Source organism: Hyperolius riggenbachi, chromosome 3, assembly GCF_040937935.1.
Source record: "Hyperolius riggenbachi isolate aHypRig1 chromosome 3, aHypRig1.pri, whole genome shotgun sequence".
Lineage (NCBI taxonomy): Eukaryota > Metazoa > Chordata > Amphibia > Anura > Hyperoliidae > Hyperolius > Hyperolius riggenbachi.
Genome location: NC_090648.1, coordinates 195,598,341 through 195,622,951, shown reverse-complemented (window position 1 = coordinate 195,622,951; position 24,611 = coordinate 195,598,341). Strand labels below are relative to the sequence as shown.

The following is a 24,611-nucleotide window of genomic DNA, read 5'->3' as shown; positions in this document are numbered from 1 at the left end:
AAAAATGACTTTAGATATCCCAGTTTAATTTTATATTTAAATCTACTTTTTAAGCTTTTACTGTTATATTGTCTATGCTAAATGACACCTTCAATGAAGTATGCAAGAACAAAAATCTATAATTTATTGTCTCCATCTCTTTCCTGCTCAGAAGCCATTTTAGCAAGGAAAGCGCTTTATGGCTGTAATTCTTCATCAGTGAGGGTTACGCTGGCTGTAGTCCGTCCCAGTCCTGACCCGGCCAGAAACTGTCACTTGCATACCTGATTTTTAACACTGTTTCAGGCAGAGAAAGAAAAAAGGAACACAGCATAGTTTATTTGTGTGCTTAGCACAGTACATACACATGTCTATCTCACCATGTCACCTCGTGTATCCTTTAAACAGAGCGATATGGAGACTACAATGCACTCTTTTAAAGTGGGATTAGACTCCCAAAACTAAAATGTCAGTAACTACTCTTAGATAAAGTGGAATATAACCCTGCATTTCAACTTTGCTCTAAAACATTATTTACAGCATATTATATGCAACCAGCATTTTTATTTTACTAGACCAGCATTGGAAGGGTTAAACACAGAGGTTTAAAGTTCCGTGGAGAGATATGCAGAAGTTCAGATGGATACATTTAACTAAATAGAATGTAACAAGTGATAAATGTTACACACTCTTTGGCTGTCCTCCAGCTCCTTAGTCAGAGAGAGTGAGTCACATGCCACACTTAGATACATTTATGTAAACAAAATGTATCTTTGTCAGCTTCGGATGCGTCTGCAGTTCTGTCCGGGAGCTTTAAAGCTCTGTGTAACCCTTCCAATGCTGGTCTAGTAAAAAAAAAAAAATGCTGGTTGCATATAATATACTGTAAATAATGTTTTAGAGCAAAGTTGAAATGCAGGGTTATATTCCGCTTTAAATGAGACGCAAATAATTTTTAGTTGATGCAGCATTATGCAAATTTTGTATGCGAATGTATGCAGCTTGAACATGAACCAATCAAATCCCGCTGAGGTAAAATTCGATTGGTCCATTTTCAAGCAGCATAAATTTGCAAAGAGCAGCAGAAGCTTGCTTATCTCTCGTCACCGGCAAAGGCAAGAGTCTCCCTGTGCTTTTTCAGCAGCAGCTCCACAGATGGTGAATCAGAATCTGTTTGCAGTAAAGGCAGCCATACGATCAGATTCGATCAGAGAGGGATCCATCTGTTGGTCGATCTGATGGCAAATCGACCTGTGTATGGCCACCTTAACACCTGATCTTCATTACTCATTTTGGGTCAGTGAAACAAAGTAATAATAATAATAATAATAATAATAAATTAAGGTGGTCATACACACACAGATTGCCACCCTATGTGGCAAAACGATCAATCCCTCTGATCTGATCAGGGAGAATGAATCCATCCATCCAATGCACATGTATTTTCAATAGGTTTCACCATTAAATCTATTGAAAAGCTTTTGAACTGCAGCATTGCACACTGTTTGATTCAAGTTCACCAAATTTTACCGCCCAACCGTAATTTTTATCAATTGCTGCAAATCAATCGAAATTACTATCCATGCAGCATGTAGCATTCTAATCAGAGTATTTAATCTGCTGGGGAAACCAATGTGTGTATGGCCTGCTTTGGAGCAGCAGCAGAGGCGGAGAGAGTCATATCAGCACATGGCCCGCAGGTTGCGAACACTTCAATGCACAAGTGACGTCATTGATTACTTCCGCATGTGAAGTGTAGGGGTCCGGGCGGGTAGCGCACATGCTGCTCTGCCTCTCTACGCCTCCCTGGTCGCCCTTCTCTGAGGTCTGTACGTAGCGCAGGCAGCCCCCCAGCCATGCAAAGCACCCGCCACCATGCAAATCCCCCCCAGCTATGCAAAGCACCCAGCAAAGGCCCCCAGCCATACAAAGCGCCCAGACCAGCTAAGGGCCCAGCAGAGAAAAGCTCCTAGTCAATTCACAAAACTGCTCATAATTTACTTATCACTTGGGCTGCTCTCGAGCAGTTCACCGCTCCCGGCAAATTCATTGAAGTGTGCCTGAGCTCTTGCACAGGACAGAAGGAAAACATAGCGAAATGCACCCTGTATGTATTTACAGAGTTTAGCCTGTCTAATTCCCCCTCATCTGTGACTAATCGCCACTGTAATTTGATTTCTCCCATGTCACCTGACTGCCACAGCAGAGCAGCGAATTTAAAGCACAGGATGTTAACAATATGTCTGCTTCCATGAAATCAGGAAGTAAACACACTGCTGATTTGTTGCAGGATTTGTATGAGCTGTAACAAATGTTTTTCTGTAAAGGTTATTATGCTGTTGCATATCTTTCAGAGCAGAGAGGAAGTTCCGAGTGCCATTCATGCTACCGGACAGGACCCAGGATGTTCTGGGATTTGTGCATTTTGGACTTTGGCCATTTTGCAAACTGGCTGGCCAGTTTATTAAAATCACTGGATAAGTCAGCCAGCAACTAGATTTAGCAACATCTTTATTAACATATACACCTTTTTCACAAATTTACCTGCAATAGGTAGAAAGATAGAGCTCAGATGGTGGCAGGTTTGAGGCCTGCAAAGATTTGTCTCTACTATCCTTATTGTTAAAAGCAAGAAGTAAAAGGTCAAAAGCATTCCCATCATGCTTATGGTTTACATATTTTGGATTCGGGAAGAGCTTGTAAAGCTCTGTTTATGCACATTCCTAATTTAGAATGGGTTTATTTACTCTAACCGTATAGTCTGTTTTTTTTACTGCTCATTCCCAAAGAGCTCCTCTCAGTCACAGCAGTGCTGTAACAGTCATTTGGTGTAAGCTTTCTGCATCTATTAATCCAGAACAAATAAGCACCAATCAGAGCGAACAAAACAAAAAGCAAATAACTTGTTTTGCATACATGTGCTGATTTTCACTCACTTTGTGGCTGCCTAAGGGTTAAAGAGACACTGAAGCAAAAAAAAATTATGATATTATGATTTGTATGTGTAGCACAGCTAAGAAATAAAACATTAAGATCAGATACATCAGTCTAATTGTTTCCAGTACAGGAAGAGTTAAGAAACTCCAGTTGTTATCTCTATGCAAAAAAGCCATTAATCTCTACGACTTTCAAAGTTCATTAGTTCACAGACTGCTCTAAAAGAATCATTTTGAATGCTGAGTGTTGTGTAATCTGCACATATTAGAGAATGATGCAATGTTAGAAAACACACTATATACCTGAAAATAAAAATGAGAATATTTTCTTTGCTGCTAATCTTCTAGTAATTATTCATAGTACACAACCAATTCATTATATCATATATAATATAATAACATAATAATATAATAACTATGTATATATTTTTTTCGCTTCAGTGTCTCTTTAAGACTGCATTGATAAACCATTTTACATTGTTCACATTTTCATTTGCACATATCCAATGCATATCATATATTCATGTGTTAAAATACATGCGTTCTCACTCAGTGACAGCACACTTTTCCATGTAAAAATGCATACAGTGCACAAGTTTTTGCCCACACACGAAAAATGTGAAAAGCTTTATTTACAATAGGCTGTCAGATATAATACGTTTTTGTGTTTGGAAAACCATGTATAGTATGAACAGGGTCTTGTAGATGCACTATAGATGATCAGGGCCCGCTCTCACTTGCAAAGGTCAAACGCTTGCGATTATCGCTAGCGTTCAGCGCTGGTGATTTTACCACGATTAACCCAGTAAAATCACTGTACAGTCTTGCGATTAGCAGTTTTTTTAGCATTGTAATCGCGATCACTCTACAAATCACGGGAAAGTGCTGCAAGTAGAGCGTTTAGCAATCACAGCTAATAGTGAATCGTGGCAGTGAGATCACTGCCATATATTTAATATTGGACCAAGGCCTTAAAATACACTAGCAATCACCAGTGAGTCAGTGACTAGCACCCCTGTGTGAATGGGCCCTCAATACTCGTAGAATGATATAAGAACTTGTGTGTTTAAAAATCAAGAAGATTTTTAGCACAGAATAAAAAATAAAAAAAACAGACTTTTTTTTCGGCCACTTTGCCAGGTAGATTACAACTCATCTTATAAAGCATTACAATGTTGTGAAACATTGGTGAGCTTATGTGGTCTGCAATACTCTTAATTGAAAATCCCTAGTTTCTGAAAAGTAGTGATTTTTTTTTGTTTGTTTGTTTTTAACAACATTTTTATTTTATCCAAATCAATTCCAAATGGTTACAAAACATTGAAGTCCATGGATTGTAGGAAGTTTCAGGCTAGTGTATACAACAGCATTTGGATAGTATAACATGAAACATAGCCAAGAAAATTTCAACATTCCCCCCCCCCCCACAAATATTCCCAGAACCAGGGCTGTGGAGTCGGTACAGAAATCCACCAACTCCATCTCCTAAGGGCTCTTTCACACCAGAGCCCTTTTTCAGCGTTCTAACGCAAAGTCTATACTTTGCGTTAACCAAGGTAAAAGGGAAGTCCATAGACTTTCATTTTGCCTTTCACACCCGACGCTGCATTTCAATGCGTTGTGGTACGACGCACCCGGGCGCATTTTATCGTCGGGAATCGGCGTTTCCCCGTTGGGTTAATTGATACTACCGCCGCTACTCAGCGTCAAACCGCAGGTTCCCGACGACTGGCGCAGACTAGTAAATGCGTGCAGGAGAACGGCTCCTGCACGCGTTGTTAGATGTGAAACAGGCCTTAGGTTAGGATTCCACAGACTCAGACTCCTCGACTCCGACCCCTCTACTTTGCATATTACAATCTTGTTGATTGAAAGTATGTAACATGAAATGCATCTCTTAACTGCCAACACTTAGAAATTTTAAAAGACAACTGAAGTGAGAGGGATATGGAGGCTGCCATATTTATTCCCTTTTAAACAATACCAGTTACCTGGATATCTGGCGGATCTTCTGCCGCTAATACTTTTAGTCATAGACTAAAACTAGTCCTTGGTAAGTGTATTTGTAGAATGTACAGACAGGAACAAAGAACATCTATCAGGCCCTAGCCAATGTGACTGTGGGAACATGTAAGAGTGATGCACAGGTACTCTGCATACACATTGTTCAGGTACAATCTGAACCAGGTTTATGAGTGATAGACAACACCTCTGTGTTCAATGTGCACAACATTCTCAGTGGATTCCCTGCAGCTCTGTGGGGAGTGCATATGTAGAGTACTACTGTGTAACAAAGTAAACCTGAGACAGCCCCCTTCAGGCTAATCAGTCCCTCGCTGTCCTCCTCTGCCTCCTGGATCTTCTACTATGGGTCCAGGTACATGATCCAGTCGGGCTTAGTGCGCAGGCACACACTCTTCTCCTGGGAGCATACTACACCTGCGCAGCACTATTGCGCAGGTGCAGAATGTTTCTGCCTGTGGGAGCGGCACACGGCCGGACTGCACTGACTGGATGAATTACCGTCATAGCAAAAGATCCAGGTGGCGAGGACAGCGAGGGACTGATTAGCCTGAAGGAGACTGGAGGAAGCCCCAGGTATGTAAAAAACTTAAAATTTCATCTGTCTCGGGTACCCTTTAATTCATAGTAATCAAACCAAATTTTAACAACATATCAAATTATTTGATTTCATGAGCAAAGGGAGTGCATAAATTTGCAGAAACCAGCATCAGTGAAGCATTATTTCCATCTCATTGACCATCTCTATTAGTGACACGGCTACACATCAGGCTTTATTCTTGCAGCAAATAGATTCATGTGTACACATCATATATACAGTGGCTTGCAAAAGTATTCGGCCCCCTTGAAGTTTTCCACATTTTATTACACTACTGGCACAAACATGAATCAATTTTATTGGAATTCCACGTGAAAGACCAATACAAAGTGGTGTACACGTGAGAAGTTTAACGAAAATTATACAATTCCAAACATTTTTTACAAATAAATGACTGCAAAGTGGGGCGTGCGTAATTATTCAGCCCCCTCTGGTCTGAGTGCAGTCAGTTGCCCATAGACATTGCCTGATGAGTGCTAATGACTAAATAGAATGCACCTGTGTGTAATCTAATGTCAGTACAAATACAGCTGCTCTGTGACGGCCTCAGAGGTTGTCTATATTGGGAGCAACAACACCATGAAGTCCAAAGAGCGCACCAGACAGGTCAGGGATAAAGTGATTGAGAAATTTAAAGCAGGCTTAGGCTACAAAAAGATTTCCAAAGCCTTGAACATCCCAAGGAGCACTGTTCACGCTATCATTCAGAAATGGAAGGCGTATGGCACAACTGTAAACCTACCGGAGACAAGGCCGTCCACCTAAACTCACAGGCCGAATAAGGAGAGCGCTGATCAGAAATGCAGTCAAGAGGCCCATGGTGACTCTGGACGAGCTGCAGAGATCTACAGCTCAGGTGGGGGAATCTGTCCTTAGAACAACTATTAGTCGTGCACTGCACAAAGTTGGCCTTTATGGAAAAGTGGCAAGAAGAAAGCCATGGTTAACAGAAAAGCATAAGAAGTCCTGTTTGTAGTTTGCCACAAGCCATGTGGGGGACACAGCAAACATGTGGAAGAAGGTGCTCTGGTAGAGATGAGACCAAAATATAACTTTTTGGCCAAAATGCAAAACGCTATGCGTGGCGGAAAACACTGCACATCACTCTGAACACACCATCCCCACTGTCAAATATGGTGGTGGCAGCATCATGCTCGGGGGGTGCATCTCTTCAGCAGGGACAGGGAAGCTGGTCAGAGTTGATGGGAAGATGTATGGAGCCAAATACAGGGCAATCTTGGAAGAAAACCTCTTGGAGACTGCAAAAGACTTGAGACTGGGGTGGAGGTTCACCTTTCAGCAGGACAACGACCCTAAACATAAAGCCAGGACAACAATGGAATGGTTTAAAACAAAACATATCCATGTGTTAGAATGGCCCAGCCAAAGTCCAGATCTAAATCCAATCGAGAATCTGTGGCAAGATCTGAAAATTGTTGTTCACAAACACTGTCCATCTAATCTGACTGAGGTGGAGCTGTTTTGCAAAGAAGAATGGGCAAGGATTTCAGTCTCTAGATGCGCAAAGCTGGTGGAGACATACCCTAAAAGACTGGCAGCTGTAATTGCACAAAAGGTGGTTCTACAAAGTATTGACTCAGGGGGCTGAATAATTATGCACACATTACTTTGCAGTTATCTATTTGTAAAAAATGTTTGAAATCATGTATGATTTTCGTTCCACTTCTCACGTGTATACCACTTTGTATTGGTCTTTCACGTGGAATTCCAATAAAATTGATTCAGGTTTGTGTCAGTAATGTGACAAAATGTGGAAAACTTCAAGGGGAGCGAATACTTTTGCAAGCCACTGTACAGACACATTCAGATATGTATATCTGACTTTAAAAATACGGGGACTGCTTTACTGAAGCAGCACAAGTAACTATTTTTTGCATGCCTACGGAGTGGATACAAAAATCATCCGATTTTGACCCCTCAGTTTATGAAACCACCGACTCAGACTCCAAGTACCCAAAAATTGCTCCGACTCCTCGACTCCGACTTCACAGCCCCGTTCATTTGGTAGGCGTATTGTAAGAAAACATAGTCACACCCCTCATAGCCCACTTCATGTCAGATAGATTTCTGTAAGGTGTAAGCACGGGATACTTTGTCTTTGGTTTTTAGCTTGCAGGTAAAGTACTTAGACCGGAATTTGCAGATCCACTCCAATCTCTTGCCCTGTTCTATATAGCATTGTGTACCTTCCCACCACAGAATACTGTACAGGGGGTCACATTGTTGGCAGCTTCAGTGGTTACTGCAATAAATATAACTAAATATTTCCCTGTTCTTGAACAGAAGTATTTAGACCAGCCCCTGCTTTTATGTTAAGTCTGCCATCAGCTGAATACTGCAGGAGCAATTCATTTGGAAGACTTGTTTTAAAAACATGGTCAGTAGTCTCCTAGCACCTACTTTAAGGTGTATAATTACTTAATCCTGTGAGCACGATATTTTGTCTTTAAATGAACACGTACATTGGTTGTCCAACTAAACAGAAAACCCGTAAAATACATGATCACATTTATTTATTGTATTTATAAAGCGCCAACATATTACGCAGCGCTGGACATTAGTTTAGGTTACAGACAATATTTAGGGGTGACATACAGCAAAATGACAATACAGGAATACAAGAAAGACCAGATCACACAGCACAGTACAAGGTAATGCTTAGTCAGTCACTGGATGGAGCATGGAGATTAGGCAAGTTAGGTTCGCTCAAGTGCATAGCATGAGTGCACAGTAATGGAGGTGCATGATCAGGTAGGACACAAAAAGAGGAGGACCCTGCCCAAAGGCTTACAATCTAGAGGGAGAGGTAAGGACACGAAAGGTAGGGGACCAGAGTTCAGGTGTGGGTTTAGAGCACTTGTGAGGGGTAGTAGGCCAGAGTGAAAAGGGGAGTTTTGAGGGACTTCTTGAAGATGTTGAAGGAGGGGGCTGCCCTAATGGATGGAGGTAGGGAGTTCCATAGTGTTGGAGCAGCTCTTGAGAAGTCCTGGAGGCGTGCATGGGACTGGGTGATGCGGGGGGGGGGGGGGGGGGGGGGCGGTCAGGCGAAGTTCATTGGAAGAGTGGAGTGAGCGGCTAGGTGTTTACCTCTGAGTAAGATCGGAAATGTAGGTTGGACAGGTTTTGTGGACAGATTTGTAGGTCAGACACAGTATCTTGAATCTGATTCTGGACTGGATAGGAAGCCAGTGGAGGGATTCTAGCAGGGGATCCGCCGTGGTGGAGCGATGAGAGCAGTGGATAATTCTGGCTGCAGTATTCATGATGGACTACAGTGGGGCTATTCGGGTGTAAGGGAGACCAGACAGAAGGGCATTGCAGTAGTCAAGGCGGGAAATTATGAGGGCATGGATGAGGAGTTTGGTGGTGGCAGAAGTCAGGAAAGGGCGAATCTTACAGACGTTATGAAGGTGAAAGTTGCAGGACTTTGTGAGGTTTTGGATATGGGGAGTGAAGGGGAGTGCGTAGTCCAGGGTGACACCCAGACAGCGGGCATGAGAGGTAGGCCGAATGGTAGTGTGGTTAACAGTGACATGCACATCTGGGAGGTTCATGGATGGCCGGGGTGGGAAGATCATAAATTCCGTTTTGTCTAGATTTAGTTCAGGAACCTAGCAGACATCCAGGAGGAGATGGCTGATAGGCAGGAGGAGACCTTGTACATGGTAGTGGTGGATATGTCAGTGGTGTAGAGGTAGATCTGGGTGTCATCTGCATACAGATGATAGTTAAAACCCATGGAGGAGATAACCTTGCCAATGGAGGATGTGTATAGGGTGAACAGTAGGGGGCCAAGGACCGAGCCTTGGGGGACTTTCACCGAGAGGTGGTTGGGGGTGGACGAGGACTCATTGAAGGAGGTCGTGAAAGAGTGGTTGAAGATGTAGGATGAAAGCCAGGTCAGGGCGAGATCGTGAATGCCCATTGACTGGAGGAGTAGGGGATGATCTACTGTGTCAAAAGCTGCTAAAAGGTCAAGGAGGAGGAGAATTGAGTATTTACCTTCAGCTTTAGCTAAGGCAAGGTCATTGACCACTTTGGTGAGAGCAGTTTCGGTTGAGTGGGAAGGCCAAAATCCAGATTGCAGTGGGTCTAGCAGTGAGTTGGCATTGAGGTACTGGGTCAGGAGTTTGTGAACCAGACGCTCAAGGAGTTTTGTGGCAAAGGGGTGGAGGGAGATAGGGCGGTAGTTGGAGCATAGTGAGGGGTCGAGGAAGGGTTTCTTGAGCAGGGGTAGTACAGTGGCCTGTTTGAAGTCTGAGGGGAAGGTGCCTGCTTAAACTAAATTTGTACAAATTGATCTCCATGAATTGTCGATTTAGTCATAATACTCCTAGAAGATTTCAACATCTCCAGTCTGTAGAAAGTAATAGGGGAAATAAGCACCTACCAACTAGCCCATAGATATTGCAGAACAATGACTACAGAAGCGTTGTAGGGCTTGCTTCTGTCCATTTTTTAGCAATGCGTATCAATCTGTAACATTGATGTGTTGCTGTAAAATGTACAGGAGTGCGCAAAAGTGCTCGGGACAAATTGGCAGTAAAGTAGTGGTGACAGCTCTGATCATAAAATGTGCAAAGCTAATCAAACGACCACTTACAAATCTTAACAGTCACACCAGCAGGTGGCGCTCTAAACAAATCAGATTTTCCTTTGTGATTTTCTTTAACGTAACATCAATAAAGCAGTTAAAAATATCAATTTTCGTAGAACAAACTTAAAAGAAAAAAATAGAACATTAGCATATGCAGTTTAAATAAAAATTAAAAAAAAAAAAATACTACAAAAGCCTATAAGGTTTACAAAGCAGGGACACAATTCTGTCTCCAAAACAGTGGAAAAGGATCACTGTGCGACATACAGTACAGCTACAAACATGCCACCATGTAGTAAAGTGTTTACCATTAAGACCATACAGGACTTAACCCTGTAATCAAATGTAGCATCATTTGTCATAATATTGTGTATAAGTAATCTAAAAGAAAGTCAAGACTCCTCGCCAGCAACACTTTCAAGTTGATGTCCCTATCAAATTGTTTATTTTTAAGCTGAAGGAAAACCTCTGTTGTTGGGTGGTCTGTGAACAAGCATTAAACAAAAGAGAAGCCAAGTATTTAGATTGGGCAACAATAAACAAATCTGCAAATGGTTTTGATACTTTGGAATGTCAGAGCCATCATGAGGTGCATGTGAAGACAGCCATATACTAAACACAAACAGGAACTGATGGCACAAGAACATGACAATAGAGTAAGTAGCCGCCGTAGACATGACTTCTGAAAATATATACATGCAATCATTTGTGAACAATTGCTTTCGAGAGCAACTGTATAATAACAATGAATAAAATTGCTTATTTTTTTTACAATATTCATCTATAAATGATTTAGTCAGTGTCTGCCCACTGTAAAATCTTTCCTCTCCCTGATTTACTTTCTTGTTCTGCCAGGTGATCTGTAAAGAATGTTCTTTACTTAGAGTTCAATGCACAGAGGGAGATGCTGCTTGCTTGGCAGATGGAAAAAGCTGTTATTTTCCCACAATGAAATGGCCGTGGCCCTGACATCACACTGTGGTAGGGGTTTCCGAACAATATTAGCCACACAGTGCCCCCCCCCCCCCCCATGATCTGTTCAAGAAAATAAATACAGGTAGTCCCCGGTTAACGAACGAGATAGGGACTGTAGGTTCGTTCTTAACCTGAATCTGCTCTTAAAGGGAACCAGAGAGGGAGGACATTAAAAAAAATAAAAAGATTTCATACATACCTGGGGCTTCCTCCAGCCCCATAAGCCCGGATCGCTCCCACACCGCAATCATCCGCTTCCTCTATCGCTGGTACCGGGTCCCGTCACTTCCGGCGGACGCAACCAATTATCCGCATACACAGGGGATCCCTCCATACCCTTACGCATGCGGCTGCGCAGTAAGGCGTCACCCTCGTAAGGATAAGGGGAGAGCACCAGTGATGCGGAAAACTGGCCGTGTGCTTCCGCCGACTGGCCGAAAGTACGGGACCCGGTACCGGCGAATACAGGCAGCGGAGGAGGGCGGCGTGGGAGCAATCCATGCTTATGGGGCTGGAGGAAGCCCCAGGTATGTATAAAATCTTTTACCTTCTCAGCTCTGGTTCTCTTTAAGTTGGAACACTGTGCCATCTCTTGCCCCTGTACCTCTTCTGTGCCCCCCTGTGCCTCCAGTGTTCCCCTCTGTGTCACATCTGCCCTCTATACATGCTTATACAAGTGCAAAAGCCATTTTTCTTTGAATTTTTCAAAATCAATTTTCTCAAAAACTACAAGTCCAATTTGAAAAAAAAAATGTTTGGCTTGTTCCCATGGAAACAGAGAACCCATGCCGTTCGTATCGGCGGGTCATTCGTAAGTCGGGAACTACCTGTACTTCTTATGGGAAATGAGGCATAAGCTACTGATAGGAATGAAGTTCAATCCTTAGTTAAAGTTCCTCTTTAAGTCACTAGTTGCAATGCTATATTACAAAAGGTACAAAGGTAGGGACAAGAACATAGAACACATGCTAAATTACACCTATGAAGGTGTCCTTTCACATCATTTTTTTTTAAAGGAAAGGGCAGAAAATGTTAACAGATGTGCAGAGATGGTCTGGCTTATGCCTATGTACTAGGACTAATGGCAGGCAGGCTCATTTTATTTGCGCCACCCTGTACCACAGTTATTAACACAGTGAACATACATAAACACATACAGCGCAACTGTGCAGCTATAGGCTCGCTCTCACGTCCAACTCTTCCGACCAACCATCATTCAAACTTGTCTTTTGAACGACAAGTTGAGCGTGTGTCCGGACATTGAACAATTTTTTTTTTTAATGCACGGTATGGTGCGCACACCGTATTTAAATGAGTTGGTTGTTTAGTTGGTCAGCGCATGTGTACGTAATGGCTGTGCGAACAACAAGTCGTTCAAACGACAAGTTGGTCGGTTAGTTGTGCTTTAAAGAGAATCTGTATTGTTAAAATCACACAAAAGTAAACATACCAGTGCGTTAGGGGACATCTCCTATTACCCTCTGTCACAATTTCGCCGCTCCCCGCCGCATTAAAAGTGGTTAAAAACAGTTTTAAAAAGTTTGTTTATAAACAAACAAAATGGCCACCAAAACAGGATGTAGGTTGATGTACAGTATGTCCACAAATAGAAAATACATCCATACACAAGCAGGCTGTATACAGCATTCCTTTTGAATCTCAAGAGATCATTTGTGTGTTTCTTTCCCCCTGCATCTCTCATGCACTGAAGTTTCAGGCTGCTCTTTTTTTCCTGCAAACAGCTTTGCCCTTGTCTTTAATTCCTCACTATGTGAAAGCCCAGCCAGCTCAGAGGACGATTTATCCAGCTTGTAAAATATAAGAGAGAAGAGAGAAGCTGCTCTAATCTAAATAACACACAGGCAGTGTGCATAGAGGGGCCTGGAAGGGGGAGTTCATAGCAGAACCACAACACTGAAGAACTTGGCAGCCTTCCAGACACAGGCTGACAAGTTTGACAAGAGAGATATAAGTTGATTTATTACAGAGACTGTGATAGTACAAAGTGCTGCAGTAAGCCAGAACACATTAGAATAGCTTTTGGAACTTGTAGGATGATAAAAAACAGGATGCAATTTTTGTTACGGAGTCTCTTTAAGTTGGACGTGTGAACGCACCTTAAAGCTCCCATCATTCCTGCACACTACCTCAGGGAATGTAGTACCACTATGTTAATTATGTCCCCCAGACAAAGAGCCCCCCCCCCTTCCCCGACAAAAAAAACCAAAAAACACAAAAACAAAAAACGGCCATACATGAAACTCAAGGAAGTGCCTTCAAAATCATCAACACAATTTAAGTACTTACAAAAAATACCTGTCACAGCAAAATATCTGTCTTTATTAGTACTCATATTATTCACTAGAAGATCACTTACCCTCGATGATTCGTAAGATGGGCTCATTTGACCACTAGTTCCCCACGTTGATGTACCAGATCTTTCATCTATACCTGAAAAAGAATTTGAAGACTGAGCGTAAGCTCAAAAATTTCCACACAAACCATTTACTGAACTTTCATTCAACATGGTTAGAATCATTAAAGCAAGGATAAATTATAAAATTACCAGGATCAAACAGAAGACCGAAAATCAAGGTAACAGTTTTGCAGAGGACGGTATCCCTATGTCCTCCAACCTCGGCGTAAAATCCTGGGGCAGGGATTTGCCAGAATCTCCACTTGAATGACGGAGCTCAGGAGACTGTTAAATGCAAAAAAAAACCACCGTCTATTTAGTATGTACTGCCGTAGATCGCGGGGCTGTACAGACTAAACAGATGGCGGTTTGACCATCTAAGAGTCACCTAGCGGCCACTGGGAGACTGATGGCGGAGCGGAGCTCCGTCATCCAAGCGGAGATGCGCACGCATCGGCGTGTGACACGGCTGTCCCCCTGGGATGCCGGAGAGCAATCAGCTCTCATTGGCAGAAGCCTATGACAGCAATCGGCTGGCTAGGGGAGGAAGGGAGGGTGAAAAAAAATAAAAGAAATAGAACAAATTATTAAAAAAATTAAAATATTTGTATAAAATAAACAAACATTAGTGGAGCAATCATAGCCCAACAGAAATCTGTGATGGTGGGTAGAAAAAAAAAGGGGGGGGGGGGGGGGGACCAGAGATGAATAATTAAAAAGATATTATACAAACCTGGGGCTTTTTCCAGCCCCATCCGCTCCGATCGCTCCCACGCAGCCATCCTCCGCTGCCCGCAGCTACAAGAACCGGGTCCCGTCATTGACATCGTCAGAGCCAGCCTACGCATGAGAATTGCGCCCTCTATGTATCTTTCCAGCAATGGCTGAAAAGATACGCAAACAGCGCACTTCTGTCAGTCAGACCCAGTCTAGCGTAAGCGAAGTGCGCTGTTTGCGTATCTCTACAGCAGTTTCTGGAGAGATACATAGAGGGTGCAATTCTCCTGCATAGGCTGGCTCTGACGACGTCAGTGACGGGTCCCGGTTGTCGTAGCTGCGGGCAGCGGAGGATGGCTTTGTGGGAGCGATCGGAGTGGATGGGGCTGGAGGAAGCCCCAGGTATGTATAATATCTTTTTAATTATTCATCTCTGGTTCACTTTAAAGCTGCAGTGGCCTATATTGTAAAAAATGGCCTGGTCACTAGGGGGGTTTAAGCCCAGGGTCCATAAGTGGTTAACAGATGCATTGCTAGCCAATAGGTTAGTGACGCCTCCGTACAAAATAAAGCAGAGGGACACCAAGAGCCCCAATAGTGTAATTCGTCTTGGGGACAACAAAATAAATGAGAAGTTAAAATTATACTTACAAACCAGGGTTACCAATAGGCAACCACTGTATAGGCAGTTGGGGAGAACAATCCTGACCCCACTCAGGAATAAAAAGTCGCTCTCTGTAGACAGGAAAATAGGGTAACAACCCTCCACCCAGGGTGGACTCAATGTAGTGTACAAGATACAGAGGCGCCAAACAGACACAGGCAAGGACTGCGATTCAGACAGTCAACAATTTATTCGGAACTCCAAAAAACAATGCAGCGCGTTTCACGGGCCATGCATCCCGCTTCCTCAGGCAAAATACAGTAGGAGTCACAGCATCTGTATTATATCAGCGAGCTCGGCGCTCGCAGTCCTTGCCTGTGTCTGTTTGGAGGGGGTAAGACCACCGCTGCCTCCTCTGTTTAACCAGTTGTTTTTTTAAGTTCATTTTATTACCTTTTATTCTTTTGGCGCCTCTGTATCTTGTACACGCCTCCGTACAAAAGTCTGTCTCAATTTCTCACCCAAAGAATCAATTCCAGATACCCGTGGGACACAGTTACTGAAAGAGTGTATATAGCTAAAGTCTGACACCTGAGGAAGGGCTCCGCCCAAAACATGTAGTGCTATCGTCTGCTTCAATACAGCTTGTTGCTGCACACAGCCCCTGAGTGCCGTGTCATTCTTTCATTACTTGTATATAGCTCAAGTCTGACTTTTTTTGACTGCAGGAACACACAGAGAGGGACACTGAAGGCACAGGGGAACACTGGAGGCACAGCAGGGCATAGAGGAGGTACAGAGATGGACTAAGTGTTTTGACTTATGGACAGATTCAGGTTAAGAGCGAACCTACAGTCCCTATCTCATTCATTAACTGGGGACTGCCTGTTACACATTTATGTCACGTTACATATCCCCTCAGGCACATGTTAAAGGTGGTTTGGTTCTTTTCCGTTAGCCGGGTGCATCCACTAGGTGGAGATAAAACTCCACCAGAGTTGCATCTTTCCCTACTATCCATGGCGGCATGGAGGGGGGATAGTAATTAACGCCACCTGGTGGTTGCGCCCGGCTAACGGAATAGTACCGGTGGTTTATATGAAAGGATGTTACTTGCTTAGCTACTGTGTTGATCATCTGAATCAGTGCTCAGAAGAAGTGCATAGAACAAGTGACAGACTTCACTGGCTGTTTTCTCGGTTTCTTTTAACATTCTCCTACTATTTCCACAAGCCCAAGGAATACATCAAATATGTGTATGGGACGCTACTGGTTTTCACAACTTTAAATGCAACACCACTATGTAACCTAACAAAATATAAATACAATGAAATTTAATTTTAAATAAACACACAGTGATAGAACCAGAAATGAGACAATATACAGTGCATGTTCACCATCTGTTACAAGCTGATCTAATAAATATATCTAACAAAATAAATCTAATTTGTCTGATACTTTTGCGAGGTAAGGCAAGTATTTCCATCATGTCCACTGCTTTTCTTTATTGAATTTGTTTTGGTAATGGGTATATTGGTTTATGATTACAAAAAGAATGTGAATATTTTTCTTTTGCTGGTAGAGTTCTATACTGCAGTGTAAAAAAAATATTTACATCTGCAGGACTGATCATCATATGCTGTTCTCATGCAATCTGGTTATGTGTTGCCGTCAAGTGCTATTATACATTTACAATACACAGAACTATTACAAAAATGCACACCACATACACAATCTGTCTTGCCAAATAAAAAAAAACAACAAACATATTACAGGTTATTTGATGAGAATTCAAAACTTAATTCAAACTCACATGCAAGGGATGCCCTGAGGTGCATCTGGTGCAATGGGAGCTCAGCCTTATAGTTTTCTAGGAATGCTTGAAGCAGCATCAACACCATCATGCACATACATAACCATCTACAGCACAGTGCCACCTGTCCGCAAGAATGAGATGCAGTGCAGTATGTAAATAGTTCACCCAACAAACCTGCCAACCTCAATGCTGCAACTGCTCTAGCATGGAAAACTGAGCTGTAACTGGAGTTGCACAATAGTCCAGATAATGTACTGGATTCATGAATATTCTTTGCCCCTACCTAGCTCATCCTCAACAGCACTGAATTGAGGAATAAGGTACCTTTATATGCTGGATGGATGAAATGTGCCATGTCCACATTTAACCACTTGCCCACCGCCCACTACCTATGGGCGTCGGCAAAGTGGCACCCCCAGGACCACGTAACGATCGGTGGCGGCTTCTGGGGGACTAAATAGCCGGGGATCACGCGCATCCGCCGGCATTAGTCTCCGCCCACCCATGACACCAACCCGCCGGCCAATTAGCAGTGTTGGCGGGTTGTTAACCCCCGATCTGCCGCGTTCAAGGCATATAATACCCTTTGTAATGTATACAAAGCGCATTATACAGGCCGTCTCCTGCCCTGGTGGTCCCAGTGGTCGAGGGACCACCAGGGCAGGAGGCAGCCCCCCTAGCAAGCACACACACACACTGATCCTACCCCCCCTGCCCCCTGATCGCCCACAGCACCCCTCAGACCCCCCCCCCCCTGATCACCCCCTCGGACCACTGTTTGCACCCAATCACCCCCCTAATCACCCATCAATCACCCCCTGTCACTATCTGTCAACGCCATATTTTAGATTAGGTCCTAAACTGCCCCCTGGGGGCTCCTGATCACCCCCCCCCCTTCCCCGTGTACATCAATTCTCCCCTGTAATCACCCACTGATCACCTGTCAATCACCCATCGATCACCCCCTGTCACTGTCACCCATCAGATCAGACCCTAGCCCTTGCGGGCACCTGATCACCCACCCACACCCTCAGATCGCCCGCAGATCACCTCCCAAGTGCATTATTTACATCTGTTCTCCCCTCTAATCACCCACTGATCACCCATCAATCACCCCCTGTCACTGCTACCCATCAGATCAGACCCTAATCTGCCCCTTGCGGGTATCCAATTACCCACCCACACCCTCAGATCGCCCTCAGACCCCCCCCCCCCCCCCCTGATCACCTCCCCAGTGCATTTAGTCCCCCTCTCTAATCACACTCTGAGAGACCCATCAATCACCTCCTGCCTGTCATCTGTCACCCCCTAGCACACCTACCCATCAGATCAGGCCCTAATTTGCCCCATGTGGGCTCCTGATCACTCGGCCAAATCCTCAGATCCCCCTCAAACCCCCTTCCGATCACCTCCCCAGTGCATTGATTGCATCTATTCTCCCCTCTAATCACCCCCTGAGACACCCGTCAATCACCTGTCACCACCTGTCATCCCCTAGCTCTCCTATCCATCAGATCAGGCCCTAATCTGCCCCGAGTGCTTCTGATCACCCGGCCAAACCCTCACCCGCCCCACCGCAGTGACAGAATTTTTTTTCCCTGATCACTGCTGGTCTACAACTTAACTGTGGCTGAGACCAACAGTTATGCCTCACAATACGCAACCGCCAATCCAAGAAGCTACCATGCCCAGCCTTTTCGGTGGAAACCACTCCAAGTTTCCGAACGTAACAATTTTGGGGGTCTTCTCCTTAACATGGGTCTAGTCAAAAAGAATGTATTACGGTCTTATTGGTCTACGCACCCAATACATCACATGCCCATGTTCTCTGCTGCCATGTCCAGGTCACGATTTGAGAACATCCTGCACTTCAGTGCCAATACAACCTGTCATCTAAGAGGCCACCCTGCTTATGACCGGTTCCACAAAATTTGGCCCCTCATAGACCACCAGTCATCAAAATTTGCAGATGCTTATACCCCTGAACAGTAATTTTGAGGCATTTGGTTTCCAGACTACTCCTCACAGTTTTGGGCCCCTAAAATGCCAGGGCAGTATAGGAACCCCACAAGTGACCCCATTTTAGAAAGAAGACACCCCAAGGTATTCCATTAGTTGTATGGTGAGTTCATAGAAAATTTTATTTTTTGTCACAAGTTAGTGGAAAATGACACTTTGTGGAAAAAAAAAAATCAATTTCCGCTAACTTGTGACAAAAAATAAAATCTTCTATGAACTCACCATACTCCAAACGGAATACCTTGGGGTGTCTTTTCTAAAATGGGGTCACTTGTGGGGTTCCTATACTGCCCTGGCATTTTAGGGGCCCTAAACCGTTAGGAGTAGTCTAGAAACCAAATGCCTCAAAATGACCTGTAAAATCCTAAAGGTACTCATAGGATTTTGGGCCCCTCAGCGCATCTAGGCTGCAAAAAAAGAGTCACACATGTGATATCGCTGATATCGCCGCACTCAGGAGAAGTAGTATAATGTGTTTTGTGGTATATATATATATATATATATATATATATATATATATATATATATATATATATATATATATATATATATATATATATATATATATATATATATATATACACACACACACACACACATTTTTTTTTTTTAGATTTCCATATTCCAGGTGGAGTCAGCAGCTTCACCAGTAAACCTTCCCCAGGGTAGTGTGCTCCAAAAACAGAGGGTTGCCTATCTCCCTCAATGTATATTTGCATTAAGGTTAATTTTTAAAGCACATTACTATAAACTGTTTTTATGCTATCAACAGAGCCCACAGTGATGTCCTATCTTTTCATCTCACTAGTGTTAGTATAAATTCCTCCTCCAGATTTACCTACATTTTGGCTAAAATAAAAGCACAAAAAAAATGTACCTAAATTGGAGTTAGAAAAATTAAACAGAGAATGGCCTATTTGACAGGGTGCCAGTACTCACATCCTGCTGATTTGTTTCTTCTTCCTCATTAGTATTGTGGAGTAAACCCATTCATTAGACTCTGAGCTAAGCAGACTATCAAGAGCATTTGCCTGGAGGTAACCTAGATGCAGTGCAAACCTCCACAGCTTTTCATCCAAAAGAGTAATCAAACCTCAGCCACTTTCCCCTCACAAGTCATGGCAAAAAGAATGACATCACACTGCAGATGGAAAAGGAAGAAGGTTGGATCTGGAGAAGTGTGCTGATCGTGTTATTAGCGTGTTGCATTGCATACAGTCAATTAAAAGTATCACTGTCACTGTTAATGCGTATGTTTTGCATGCAGTGCATTACAATGCCTCACGCCATTGTACCACACCCACCACCAGTGATAGGCTCACAAGTACTTACGAGTGGCTAAGCACTCTAATTCGTGATTTAAAGGAGCCTTAATTGCCTCAGGTGTGCCCCTGGATCCAAAGGGGTTATTTACCCATAATTCTGTCATATAGCGTGCACTCCAAACAGCTTGCACGCATCCTATTGGACGCGTTGCAAGCCTTACTACATGCACTTCCTACTTCAAGCCACATCCTTCACTCCCACGGACAACTGTAACAAGAGGGGTATGGAAGCTGCCATATGTATTTCTTTTTAAACAATACTAGTTGCCTGGCTATCCTCTGCTTTAATACTTTTAGCCATAGACCCTGAACAAACATATGCAGATCAGGCATTTATGACATTATCCTATTATAAAAGATTAGCCACATGCTTGTTTCTGGTGTTATTTAAACTCTACTGCAGCCTAAAAGATCAGCAGGGCTTAAAAGGAAATAAATGGTAAAATAAATATGGCAGCCTCCATATTTTTCCCACTACAGTTGTCCTTTAAGGTCTGCAGACAGATTTCAGCATGAAATCTACTGGAGATTGTCCTAGTGCCATGGTCTCCGAATGCTGCGCTGCCACACCCAAACACTCCAAACCCACCCCCCACAGGCCAGCACAACTTCTGTCCTCCTGCTGTGCTTGGCGTCTTTTAGAATTGCCACCACAAGCACCTGTACCACATGACACATTCACATGTAGTAACGTCAGTCCATGCAGCGGTGTCTTGTGGTACAGACACTTGCGGTGGCAATTCGAAAAAGACACAGGATGAGGGAGGAAGTCGTGTTGGCATGACAGGTGAGCCTGAACGCTGATTAAAAAAACTAGCATTTTTGCCTGGTTAGAGTAAGACTCACCAGATTGGGGACACTTTGGTGCAGTTGGTGAGCTTTAACGCGTTAAAGCGTAACCAAGAGCCCCTGTCACTGCTTTCCAGTTGTGTGCTGCAGCCCCTCTGTAATTATATATTGCTTATGGAGATTGGAGTTCTCCAGTGCTGCGTGCATGCTTTGCATATAATTGCATATAATTTGTATATATAGTGTGTGTGTGTGTGTGTGTGTGTGTGTGTGTGTGTGTGTGTGTGTGTGTGTGTGTGTGTGTGTGTGTGTGTGTGTGTGTGTGTGTGTGTGTGTGTGTGTGTGTGTGTGTGTGTGTGTGTGTGTGTGTATATATATATATACACACACATATATACATACATATACATATATATTAGTAGAAGGTAGACACGTAGGGTGGCACTAAATGCCCTAGTGGGCAGACCCAAGGGAGTAGCAGGAGTTAGAAGCTGTGCCTCCGGATCAAACAGCATACAATGTGCCCTATTGTAACCTATTGTTGCCTCTGAAGAAGCAGTGTTATCTGTGAAACAGCTGTTAGGCCTTTGCAATAATCTGTCAGGAATCTTGGGGATGTATTAAAGGTGTTGTGTGCAGCATATCCTGCTGGCTGGTGCCCGGACTTCTAATTTGTTTCTCCTGTTACCATATATATATATATATCTATATCTATATCTCTCTCTCCCTCTCTCTCTCTCTATATATATACATACACACACACACACACACACAATATATATATATATATATATATATATATATATATATATATATATATATATATATATATATATATATATATATATATATATATATATATATATATATATATATATATATTTTGTGATCGTATTTCTGATCAATTTTGCATAAAGGTGATCAGAAAAAAATAGATGAGAAAGATGATTGGAAATCAGAATACCTGAGCTAAGAGGCGGCTAATAATTTTAGAGGCTATTTGCAAAGCCTGTATAGAAAAAAAAAAAATCACTTTTAGAAAAACTAATAAATATCGACAAATGCAGAGAGACTACAATATTTATTTCAGTAAGCTGTCAATCTGTTTATTATGCACTGCACATGCCAGGGTAGAGGAAAGGTTACCATAATGGTTCTCACATGAGTTATTTTACTGGGTAATATCCACAACCATGTGTGGATGTGTGCTTGTTCTCCAACAGTAGCTGCTTGATTAGAAAGTCAAAAGAATTCATATGGGACCAATGTGTTCAAATGAAAGCAAGGGTGACTGCGCGCATCCTTTTCTGACATGTACTTTAAGTATATATTCATGTAAAAATAACAGAACTCTTCCATGCAGAGGTGCAAAAAAAGAAACACAGATAGGATGGTAAATTAAAGCTTAACAAAACTCAAAACAGAATCCATTTAAGATATCAGAAATGTGCATCTATCCAAAATCAGCTACTCCGCCACAAGCAATAATTTTCACTCATACGGCAACATATGTTTGTTCAGGACAATGAGCACTGATTAATCACACAGCACTCTACAGCAGATATTTGTCCAAGTGAGCGGATAGAGCTTCTTCTCCATACATTCGACCAAGCAGTCAATGTTCTGCCACAGGATACCACCTCAAGCTGCTGCTGAGCCTCTTCACAAATACAAGCAGTGCGCCTTTTGTGACCCTGCAATATATGTCTGATGTAAAGCAGCTATTCTCAAACTGAAAACATGCGCACTAGAAGGCAAGATTCATCAAAAATTATCCTAAGGCCTGGGCCACAATGCACCTTCTGGTAAACAGATCTGTGAAAACGGACCAAATTTCCGTTCCAATGAATCTGCTCTGTCAGGATCCGCCAATGGTCTGTTTTTTTAGTGCCATTGTGGCCCAGGCCTAAGATAAATAGGATGAAAAAAAAGTAGATGTCCAGAGCAAGGATTCTGCTTGGTCACTTATCAATTGCTCCACTCTTGCATCAGTTGGGCTACATTCACACTGACATATTGTGATATGTTGTGTCAGATAGTTTAATGTTTACAATGACGTGTTAGCAGTGCAGTGAGCATTTAAAGTTCCAGTGAAGTATAATTTATATGTACCATATGCTTCACTGTATGTGTTGCATCACACACACATGATGCGACTTTTCCCCTCTGTTGAGATCCTGTTTTTACAGGGAAAGCAAAGAAATGCCAATAATCTAATTTCCCTTGCACTGGTTTCTAGTATCCATCGCACTGATCCTCACTAGTGTAATTCTGTTAACAAATTCCATTTGCCAATGCACTTACTGGTATTCAGTTTTGCACTAAATACCAGGGCTGTGGAGTCGGTACAAAAATCCACCGACTCCGACTCCTCAGTTTAGGATTCCACCGACTCAGACTCCTCCTCCTCTAATTTGCATATTACAATCTTGTTGATTGAAAGTATGTAACATGAAACTCGTCTCTTAAAGGGAAACTTCAGCCTAAACAAACATACTGTCATTAAGTTACATTAGTTATGTTAATTAGAATAGATAGGTAATATAATCTCTTACCCATCCTGTTTTAAAAGAACAGGCAAATGTTTGTTATTCATGGGGGCTGCCATCTTTGTCATGGGGGCAGCCATCTTTTTGGTTGAAAGGAGGTGACAAGGAGCAGGAGACACAGTTCCAACTGTCCTGTGTCCTGATAACCCCTCCCAGCTGCACACGCTAGGTTTCAAATGTCAAATTCAAAATGTAAAAAAAAAAAATTTGCACCAAAACAGCAGAACGAGAGCAACATCAGAAATCCCATCATGCTTTGCACAGCATCAGGGGAAAAAAGCCCGGGCAGTTTTCTTCTGTGCAGCTAAAAATGAGGCTTGGATAAGATAAACAAAGTTCTGATGCTGTGAAACTGTTAAAGAAACACCAGGCCTTTTCAGTGCTGCTGAGTCGATTTTTAGTCCGGAGGTTCACTTTAACTGTCAACGCTTAGGAATTTTAAAAGACAACTGAAGTGAGAAGGATATGGAGACTGCCATATTTATTCCCTTTAGTCATAGACTAAAACTAGTCCTTGGTAAGAGTACTTGTAATCAGAATTAGAATCAAGTTTACTTCGCCAAGCATGACTGGGTCATGCCCGGAATTGGGTTCGGCACAGACAGAGAACTCAGCGGCACAAAAAGGCAACAACAAGGACATTAAAAACAACCATGACAACTTGCAACAAACACAGTAGGTAGATGTACGCTAAAAAGGTGTAGCTTTACAGAGTAAGGCACTTATAAAGACAGAGGTGGCAGGAAAACAAAAAGAAAAACAAAAACACAGCCAGTGGATGACCTAACACCCATATCATTGGACCATATGATCTGACTGCTGGCCTGAGGGAGGGAGCCAGTGAATGGAGTTCAAGAGTTTAACGGCAGCAGGGAAGAAGGAGTTCATATGTCTGGCCGTCTTGGTGGAAATGGTCCGTAGCCTTCTTCCGGATGGGAGCACATTAAAGTACCGGTTGCCTGGGTGTGAGCGGTCATTTGCGATCCTTTGTGCTCTGGAACGCAGTCTGGAGTTGTAGAGGAGGTCAAGCGAAGGGAGTGATTTCCCAATGATTCTCTCCGCTGACCTGATGACCCTCTGAAGCTTGTATTTGTCCCTGTTTGAGGATCCAGCATACCACACCAGGATAGAGGTGCAGATGACGGATTCTATAGTGGCAGAGCAGAAGTTTGACATAAGCTCCTGTGCCATCCCGAACTTCCTCAGTTGGCGAAGAAAAAAAGAGTCTCTGTTGGGCCTTCCTCTGTG

General features: G+C 42.9%; 1 protein-coding gene across 4 annotated transcripts in view; it reads right to left on the bottom strand.

Moving 5' to 3' along the window:
* TCF12 (transcription factor 12) overlaps positions 1-24,611 on the bottom strand; it is a 291,989-nt gene that overhangs the window by 187,188 nt on the left and 80,190 nt on the right. For all 4 annotated transcript variants that reach the window (XM_068275505.1, XM_068275506.1, XM_068275507.1 and 1 more), the window contains exon 4: positions 13,506-13,579. In XM_068275505.1, coding sequence (XP_068131606.1) covers positions 13,506-13,579 — 74 coding nt within the window. The remainder of the gene's footprint in view (positions 1-13,505; positions 13,580-24,611) is intronic.